The sequence below is a fragment of the Limulus polyphemus genome, unplaced genomic scaffold, assembly GCF_000517525.1.
Source record: "Limulus polyphemus unplaced genomic scaffold, Limulus_polyphemus-2.1.2 Scaffold2159, whole genome shotgun sequence".
Taxonomy (NCBI): Eukaryota; Metazoa; Arthropoda; class Merostomata; order Xiphosura; family Limulidae; genus Limulus; species Limulus polyphemus.
In genome coordinates, this window is record NW_013667769.1 from 21,380 (window position 1) to 32,019 (window position 10,640).

General features: G+C 35.1%; 1 protein-coding gene across 1 annotated transcript; it reads right to left on the reverse strand.

Annotated features, from left to right (window-relative positions):
* Positions 1 to 356: 356 nt before the first annotated feature.
* LOC106466124 (PR domain zinc finger protein 1-like) lies at positions 357 to 3,172 on the reverse strand. Its single transcript, XM_022394078.1, has 3 exons — positions 3,164 to 3,172; positions 2,770 to 3,022; positions 357 to 2,310 (listed from the first exon to the last, which is right to left on the reverse strand). The coding sequence occupies exons 1-3, from the start codon at positions 3,170 to 3,172 to the stop codon at positions 494 to 496; spliced, it is 2,079 nt and encodes a 692-aa protein (XP_022249786.1). The 3' UTR covers positions 357 to 493.
* Between the last annotated feature and the right edge of the window lie 7,468 nt (positions 3,173 to 10,640).

Here is a 10,640-nt window from a genome sequence, read left to right on the forward strand (position 1 = left end):
CTGTAAACTGTAAAGTTGTTTGTATATTAAAACATATTTGTATTAAAAAAATAAAACTGTGTGTATCAATTTTGTTGGCAAATATCATAAATTGGATATATCGGCATATGTTTAACTACTAAATTTAAATTATCATTTATCTCGGTTTCAGACGATTCGAAATTGTAATTGTAGCAGTCAATGCACAATTGTTTCAGAGACAACAATAATCTATTGCACATATTCTAGTAAGGTTTATTTGACAGATTTACATTTCATTTTGTTACAGTTTCACACTTTAAGTTTTAGTACAGCTAAACCTAATATACAACTAGAATAATTTTCTTTAAACTGTAAAACAGATCTTGCTATATAGAAGGCACAGTGAAAATCTCCGATTGTAAAATAAAAATAACACTTAGAAACCAACGGTAATAATTTCACAGACAGTTTTGGAACAAAAAATAAATTAGCAGCCGATTCTATACACGACGCTACACACGGTGATAGTCCATCATCTCGTTCTAGAAAGTTCATCATCTGCAAGAGGAATGTTTTTAGGATCGACATCTTCTCTGATTGCACTCAGTCTGTCTTGTAAAGGATCTGACTGCTTATAGCAATCAAAAATATGAGGTGCACCTGGAACAGGTATGGATATATTTACTGAATGGGGTATGGAAGGTGGTTCTTTTGACGAATCAAGATCTGCTTCTGATTCAACATTAACCATTTCATAGTCTAAATTGGACATTTTATTCAAGTCAAAATCGGAGTCCTCCACAGAATTCGGATGGCATGTGGTAGTCTTCCAATGTGTTCGTAGACCTGATGCACTGATATATTTTTTATTACACGTGTTACACGTATACGGTCTTTCGTTGGTATGAAGCCGCTTATGTAGCTTAAGATGCACAAACTGCGTGAACTTGGCTGGACACAAGTCACACGTGTAGGGTTTCTGTCCATTATGAAGCCTGAGGTGGGTCTTCAAATTGCTCGTGCTACTAAAACGCTTTTTACAAACTGTACACTGGTGTGGTTTCTCTCCTGTGTGCACTAGATGGTGCTTCTGAAGATGGGCCAACTGGGTAAAAGTCTTGCCACAAATATTGCAGTCAAATGGACGCTCACCAGAGTGGGTTCTAAGATGAACCTTCAAGTTTGATAACTGTCCAAACGTTTTATAACACACATTGCATTCATAGTGCATTTTACCGTTCTTTTTCTTTAATGGATACGGTAACGAACGGAAACCACGTCCTCCATGACTGTCTGAAAAGTCATTACTGAGGCTCTTGGAAACTCTGGATGATGGTGAATGCGATTCATTTAATGGACTTTTACGATCCAGATGTTCTGAAATTAGGGAAGTCAAAGATAACTGATAGCTAGGGTAACCATTGACTTTCGGGTAATCAGTACCGTTAGGGCTTGGAAGCGTGGAGTGGACTCTTTCTGTAGAATCAGCATACATTTTAAAATGTGCTGGTGAAAACATTTGGCTCATGTTGTTCACGTGTGAGATGTTGTTAGGAGTCTGTAATGCATACGTTGGCTGTATACCAACAGAACTGACTGCCTGATGAGCTTTGTCTGTTGAGTCAGGGCTGTGCATCTCCAAGCTTTGACTGGGAGACACCACTGGGTAATTATTCCTGTGAAAGTAAATGGGATCATTGTTTGAGTATGGCTTGAGCATCGACTCACTGGACACAATCACAGTTACTGGTTCTTTTAGCGATTCTCGGTAAATGTACTCTCGCTGTAAGGGTTCTGGAGGAAGGGCTTCTTTCTCAGGAAATTTTTGTAGAAGGAGATTTTCCAAAATGCCAGAAGGTGGTGGTTTTGGACTTTCTCCTGACATTCTTTGTCCTATTCCCTCGTATGTGGAGAGGCTTGACACTTCCCTTACTTTGTGCTCTTCAGGGAAATTTGGATTTGTGGCATATTGGGGATTGACAGGTGTTGGTAATGAGTATTGTGATTGTGGGGGGTCAGGAACTTCTTTAGGAGGAGATTTATTCCGATAAAGATAGGTCTTTGACATTTTAATTTTCACTTTTCGGAACTCGTTCTTTTCATTATCAAAATAATTTTTCTCAGCTAAGTTTTCTTTTTCCTTATCTTTCCTTTTCGTTTTCACACTAAAGTCCAAAACGAAATTATTATCACAATCGCTATCACTGCTTCCATCTAGTGGAGTGAAAGGATCATCCTGACACCCATTACTATGGTAACCCTCATCGCTCCGGGTGCTTCCTTCTGTCGGCGTGAGATGATTTGTCTGAGGAACGAAGAACTGTTCACTAACGGGTTGTAACTGTTGTCCTATAGAAGAAGAAAGAAATATAGGTATTAATGGCAATGCTTATGTCTCTCGATTAAGATGCATTCAATTCTTAAGAGAAAAAAACATCATACTGTAATAACTAATACGAGTTGATAAGTTGTACAAATTGGTAAAGTTTGCAGGATTTAAATTTTACACAAAACTTTTTAGCGTTATAAGCCCTTAGTCTTACGGTTAAACAACCATAACTTATAAGTCCAATAAAATGTTTTTGTTTTGTTTTTTCAAAGAAGAAAGAACTGAGCCTAAAGACCCGGTAGCTTACTTCAAATCAACCGCTCAGCAAGTATGGTCTCGAATCCCACGAACTTCACTTTTTATTTATCAAAAAACCTTTTTATACAATATTTGTTCATTAGCTGCATCATGATTAACTGATTTGATTTTCGGGGTACTTAATGAATCAACCAATGATCAATAAAACTTATTTTACTTACGTATTTTTTGCAACATTAACGCTCCAGTCAAAGGGTAGTTAAGCCTTTCAGCGAACTCTCTGCAGTACCAGACCAGGAGCTCCTCATTGGGCAAAACGGGCTTGATTGTGTAAAAGTAGATATGCTGCCTCACTTGGCAGGCTACAAGATTTTGGCTCTCAGTGGAGTATGCTGGATTGACATATCTCATCCAATTCGCCTTACTGGTGTCAAAGCCATCAATATAAAAGAAATTGTCCGAATCACTGTATACCTAATATAGAAAAAATAACAGTTTTGTGATTAGTGAAAAACCACAGTAAACGGAACAAAATGTCAGAAATCTGATAAACTGGTTTCAACACATTCGTGAGTCCTCTTCAGTCTCACATATTTTGTAAGGCTTTTGTTCTACCATACCCATTAAAGCCGGTAAATTTTTCAAGTAGCATACTTAAGTTTCTGCATACTCTGGATAAACAGCCAGGAAAAAGACCCTCTAAGATTCAGTTATAGCCTTTCATAATTTTGAGGTACTGGCCGGACAGAAAGCATCCAGCAAGTAGCTATTTGAACCGAATAACGGAACTCATTACCAATTTTATATCGCGCACACAGCCAAAAATTCAGATCGTGTTCTACAGAAACACAACTCGAATGTTGGAACTTTGTTTCTGCAGCTAACCGCTAGGCTACGTTCGGCCGTAAATGATATAGAAACAACCTCTTATTTTATACAAATATAATAAAAAAAGGTTTAAATTTTATAAAGACAAGTATGGATCGATATATACGTAACCTAGCTAGTTATAGTAATATAGAAAGTTTTAATGCTATAAAAGTATTAAAACAAGAAAGTCAAAACTACAAAAACTTAGTCACTTAAAATTTAAAAAAGAATTATCCCTTCTTTTGGTCAGACTAACATAATTACACTGATTTACCAAAGTAGGGATAATGTTTTTTTTGTTTTTTTTCATTTTAAGTCACTCAGTTTTGTAGTTTTGACTTTCTTGTTTCAATAAGCTTTAGTTTTGCTCAGCCAATACTGTGAAATAGTCATTGTTAATATTCAGACATTTTAAAGGTGGTTTTAAACGAGCGATTATTGTGGCCGCCATTTTGTTTCATTACGATCCTTAATATTAGATATTACCGTACGTAATGATAAACACACAATTGGGTATTATTTCAATACGTGTGAACTAATGAGCTGGATACTTTTATTCAAGATTTCGAAGAATTACATCTGACTAAGAGCTGATCATAAAATTACTCAATTATGATGGATATGCAGGGAAATGTCTAAAAATGAAACTATTTTAGTGTTTTAAAGCAGAGTTTGCTTATAAAACACATTTTTTACTATTTTTTATTCTTAAGAAATGAAAAAAATTATATTAAACGTTTTAGTTAATACTTTACATTAGAGATTTAACATAATCTCGAATTCACGGTAAAACTAATAATTATTTCCATTATGTGCTATACAGTTACACAGAGAGAGTCTGTTAAGTATTACTTTAAACTAATACATCGTTATTACTATAAATATATACCCTGATTAACACGTTAAATATGCCAAATAACCCGAGAATAGGGTGACCACTATTTCCGAACACAAACTCCTACTTTTTTTCTTCTGAATTATGTACAAGTGACTTAGGTTCAATGTAGAAAAACAAAGGAAAAGCACACGTTAGTAGAAGTATATGAAATACTAAACGTATTGTAGATGATTACCAGACACTCGACAATATACTTGAATTATCTTCCAAATATGGGACATCTCTTATTCAACAGTATACTTATAATTACCCAAAAGTACGCATTTTATTTGAGAAAAAATTTATAAACCTGCAGATTATTCCACAATTCACCATAACTAAACGATCTGATGGTAATTTGAACCATTACAAACAGCGAACCCGTTTAAAACAAGAGGGAAGCCTCAATAGCTGCGGCACTTGAAATTATCTTAGGTAAGATCAGAGTAAATTAATCTGGGAGACCATTTTTTCTTCTTTTTATTTGCTATATTTTTGTGCGGAGCGCGCGCGTATACCCGATTCAATTTTATTACTCAACAGGATCTCTACCAGCCTACCCTCAAATTGAAATTATTTCCGGCAAGATTAGAGTAAATTAATCTACGAGACCTTGCGCGTGGTTAAATATATCGATTGAAAGGGTTTGACCTCCTGAGTCCAAAACTGTAATTATATCTCAAATCTGTCAAGAGCTAATGGAGCTACGACTCGTTCTATGAGCCGCTATGCCCAGGCTAAAAAATGCTCCTTTTAGTTTCCTGAAATACCTTAATCTGTAGCGTCTGCCACGAAGGAAAAAGGCAGATGGTGAGGAGTTAGTTATTTTCAAAGGTCAGCCAAAGAACGTCGATTGTGACAGGCAGTTTGATAAACTTCATTATTATTATCATCATTTGTACGAATTCATAATAGACACAAAACATCTAACATCATATAGTACTTTTTCTAAAATAACTCTCAACTTGGGCCACAGCTAAAAACTGTTACAAACAGTTGGAACAAACAGTAGTTCTCTTTACTTGCTTGTGGTTGCGACAAACTTCAACTGATAGCATATGGTTTGTGTCAACCAAGTCTGTCGTTAAAGATAGGCAACCAGCTAGCTACCTAAGCCGTTGTTAGTAGGAGCGCACCTTAATTTCTGCCTAGGGTGCTAGTTAAGCTATCGCCTGTTCTGAACTCAATTTTATTACAAACAATTATTTTATAAAGTTTTACAAAAATACAATTTCCAGTTGTCTAAAACGAATTTGCATTATTATTAATATTATTTTTTGAAATTAATTTTCGTTTTCTTTTATAGTGCACAAACAGGACTCTACAATGCTTATTATTATAACAAATTATTTAAATTATAATAACTAATAACTAAATTGAAACAAAGAGAAATCTTGCTACCAAGCTCACTGAAAATTACTTCTGTATATACTTAATAAAAATCATGCTCTTAACGTTTTGTAGCGAGTGAAAAAAAAACCTTTTTCCTACCAAATTATGCTACTTCTTGTAACAAATAAATTATACGCAGTATTGACTAATTCATTGTAGGGTGGTGAAATGAAGGGAAAAAATTAAGTTGAACTTACCCTCCAAAAATATTTTCTGTTGGCATTCTTAGGAACTTCGTCTGTCTTATATATTTTCCCCACAAGAGGGCCAAAACGCGTCCCTTTTGGAATGTAATCGGTAGCCCAAATACCTTGAACCTATAAAAATAGATACAATCATTCAATTGAACACGTAGTACTGTACAGCATAACCAAAACAAACAATTGAATACATGTTAGAAAAAATTATCTCGGCATTACAGTCAAAATATAATATCCAAAATCAGTATCAAGAGCTGTAACAGATAAGAATATTTATCCACTTAGCTTTGATTACACATCATTATTCCAAAGTATATTCGTTTCCACGTAAATTACAAAACAAAAAATACGCATCAATTTTAGCTACAATCAGAATTATGTAGGTTCTGTCATCAAAACACCAGACTTTTCCCAATTCATCGGTTACTGGCTTTTTTACGTGTATCTATTTAATCCGGTATCCGAATCCGGAACAATGGCACTACTAATAAAGCAAATGGAGAGATTATTATAACTTACGTAGAAAAACATAAACATGCCATTTTTCTGTACGTCTTCCCTTCACCCTACTGGGAGAAAACTTTTTTCTAATTTTTCATTGCTATTGCTACAGCCATATTCTCCCTGGACCCTCTTTACCCTCCCGGCCTGTCATTCCAAGTATTACTCGTGGTATTATAAACGTAAACTGAATAATTCAGTGATACAGTTCAAATCAAAACCGCGTTAAATGCTTTTAAAATAATATTCCTACCAAAAATTAAATATGTCAACTAAAGGTTAATCCATAGATTCTGTGCCTGACATTTCTACTAACACAACGATGTTGTTTAAAGTGCATTAGCCGAGATTAGCCAGAACTTAGCACTGTTTTCCGTAATGTGAGGAAACACTTTCGTTTCCAGTAAAGGTTTTCCTTACACGGTTGAAACGCTCTATTTAATTTTTACCATTATGGCTACAGCTTCGTAAAAGAGAATCCCACAGCCAAAGCACGAATGTGGCTTTATAATGAAAACTGCCACTGGAACACGTGAGAAACAGGAAAATTGGAAATATTTCAAATGAAGAAAACATACTTAGTGGCAAATAAGAATATTTACCTTAATAAGCGTCTATTGTACCGAGATGCAGATGAAACTGTTTGTTTGGAAGCAGAAAAAGATGGTAGTATTTCAGTTTCCTATTTTGATATTTTCAGAACACGTGTCAAAACTTACCCTTTTTCCATGGGTTTCAAACATCTCCATAAGGCCTTGTTCTCCCATTAGGTTGAAGTGTTTTTCCATATGTTCTAAACATCTACATAAGGCCTTGCTCTCCCATTAGTTTGAAGTGTTTTTTCAATAGGTTCTAAACATCTTCATAAGGACTTGCTCTCCCATTAGTTTGAAGTGTTTTTCCATATGTTCTAAACATCTACATAAGGCCTTGCTCTCCCATTAGTTTGAAGTGTTTTTCAATATGTTCTAAACATCTACATAAGGACTTGCTCTCCCATTAGTTTGAAGTGTTTTTCCATATGTTCTAAACATCTACATAAGGACTTGCTCTCCCATTAGTTTGAAGTGTTTTTCCATATGTTCTAAACATCTACACAAGGACTTGCTCTCCGATTAGTTTGAAGTGTTTTTCCATATGTTCTAAACATCTACATAAGGACTTGCTCTCCCATTAGTTTGAAGTGTTTTTTCCATATGTTTTAAACATCTCCATAATGACCTTCTCTCACATATATTGCAGCACGTTTTATTTTAAGTCTCTTCCCACGTGTTCAAAACATCTAAGCAAGGCCTTGCTCTCTCTCATTACAGCAACTTATCTTGCTGTCCAATTATAGCAGCACGTTTTGCTGTTCGAGTATTTACTCAATCCAATGAAATGTGTTATCTACACTTCGAGAACTCTGAACGCACGCAAGTTTCTTGAACTTCGATCTAAAGTAATGTTATATCAATTTTCCTCTCAATTAGTTCTGTATGTAACCTTAAAACCATACCGCTCGACTCCGCTCTTAGCTGACATGCCAATGTCACCGACACCATCTGCATGGGTACCTATCTCTTGACATCAAAACTATGGCCGTAAGCTTTACGCACATCGAAATAATACACGTTATTTTGTAGTCAGAAAAAATTCCAGGCCCTGGTACAACCCCAACACACATACATGCCTCCTATTGGTCAAAGATTTGGCACAATTTTTCTCTCTTTCAAATTTAGTCTTAGAAAATTAATGAATTTACTTCTGCCTCTTTCCTCTGTCAACCTTTCTGTAATCTTTTTATCTGTTTGAACTTTTTGCACAGCAATAAAAATACTTTATTCAAAAAAAAAAAAGATGCAAGTAAAAGAATCATTTGATGGTAAATTCACATGAAACCTTTACGAGTTTTCTTCGCAGCAAAAGAGACAATGATACTGTCAAAATCAACTCGGTTTACAGCATACATATCAGTAAGACACGATGAAAGGTGCTTTTTTTATCGGGTTTAAGATAGTGCCAAAGTGTGCGTGTCTCTTTCTCCATCTCTTTTTCTTCTTTGCTTTTTTCTCTTCCTTCCTTCCCTTCCCGGTTCACCCCGTGGACCCGGACACTCTTGCTTTGGCATAAAGACCCCCCCTCCCACCTCTGACGAACCCTATCAGGAGGGTAAACTAGTAAACCACGCAACACACATGAAAGAGAGGGGGCAGTTGGATTTATCTGTACATACTGTTGTCGATCAACGTAATAGAAGTAGATGAGAATCAATCCTGTTAACTTTTTATAAATTGCGTAATTAACGCAAATGAAAGCTATTATGAAAATTTTAGATGGTACAAACTTCAATGTTTAAAGTATAATATAGAATTGTTTTCTGTCATTTCACAGTCATACAGTATATAAAATATTTTAAACAAATATTAATAAAACGTAATAATATTCACAAAATGTACTAAATAAAGTTACGTATTAGCTAATAACAATTTACTGGTCTATAAAAAAGTCAAACTATGAAATCACTTTCTGCTAAACAAAGTCAGTGTTTTACTGCTGATGACTAGACAATAAATATCCTGTGAATTATTACATTAAGTCTGATGTTATAGTATGCACACTTTTCAAAACACTAACATTACTAAGTGTCTGAGATGGCTTCAGATCGAGATTTCGAGGCAAACTGGCTTCAGCCCTGTTGGTCCAACTACCCTCATCAGTTGGTTGGTCAGGAACTAAGTAGACAGCTGTGTGATCAAACTCTTCCTCCCGCATCTCCCAGCTCCCATTTTCCATTCTCTTGGGCTAAACGAAAACAAAGCTTTATATATATATTTATTTATTGTCGTTATGTGAACAAAATGTATCACTTATTCATCTGAAACTTTTGAAATATGTCACCAACTACCAGATGAGGAGAGACTAGTATAAAGATCCATGTAAATATTAACTACCGTCATATATTACATTACCTAGCGGAGAAAATATATTACCAACATTCACATATTATATTACCTAAATATATTACCCACTGTCGCATATCACACAGTGTTTACTTTGAAGAAGTCAGAAAACGCTTATCATTTACCTAAAGTGTAAAATGAAATATTTGCTTTTAATGACGTTACAGTAGTTTTTTTAAACTTGTCTAACTGACCACGAGAAATAGGAAACCAACTTAAGTATCAAAAAGGGAAGCAGAATATGAATTAGGGAATTCTAGAATAAAACTTACTTTTTTTCGAATTTTACTTTATTTTTTGCATCATAATTAAATCTCTAATATCATAGGTATAATTAATTTAAACTATCATCAACGTAAAAAATTACGTTGCAGATTATCTCATCATCTTATTCAAAAAAGGTAGCGTAATAAAAAACACACAAAGCACTTAAGGCTTGGTCTTTACTTGCTACCAGTCCAGATGTGGCTGACTGATTAGCGTTATCGAATAGTGGCCCGCAGCCACAGAAATATGCACGCATTTTGAAATCGTGGGTTCGCTATAGTGTTTGTTGATTGTTAAGCGTAAATCTACCCAATAGTCTATCTACATATATCTGTCCATCGCGAGTATCAAAACCCGATTTTTGGCGTTATAGGCCCTCAGACTTGCCGCTGATCCAACAGGAGACAGATTCGCTATAAGAGTGACGGCCAAGTCCAACAGGGTAGCCCAAGAGTTGGCGGTTAGTGATTTGGGGGTGTTTCTTTTATATATATATATATATATTCACAACACATAATCCTTGCAAATCAGTATCTTCTGTTTTAACACGTGTATAGAGGGCTTTCACCCATGTAATAGTATGACGTCAGCCAAAGTTTAGACATCATTCTGCAGTTATAAGCCTGGACGAAGTAGTATCAATTTCATATACTGCTACAAGTAATAGCACTTACACACTGTCTCATCTACTAAAATTCTGGATGTCATATCTAACAATTTGGTAAATTTCTGATAAAACAAAATCACATAAATTATGAACACCTTATAAAAACATCTGCAGTTTACGTGATTTTTCACCACAAATTTTAAGTCGATTCGTTTCTACTGCTGATGCTCCACCAGATTTTGACATTTAAAAAAGTAAAACTAAGTATGTTGCTCAACTAAAACAATCAGTTGTTCCACCTTCACTACCGAAACATATACAGTTACATAACTGACAGTCCGTCTCAGTATACTGGAGAGACTGGTAAAAGTGAATAAATTACGTCATTTTACATTTCACGAAGTCCCAGGAAAGGACAGATTGAAGTTATTCACGT

What these genes read in the sequence shown, in the direction of transcription:
- LOC106466124 (XM_022394078.1), bottom strand. An exon ending in GTTAATGTTGCAAAAAATAC is followed by an intron (nt 2,311 to 2,769) that starts GTAAGTAAAATA and finishes CTTCTTCTATAG; the next exon opens with GACAACAGTTACAACCCGTT.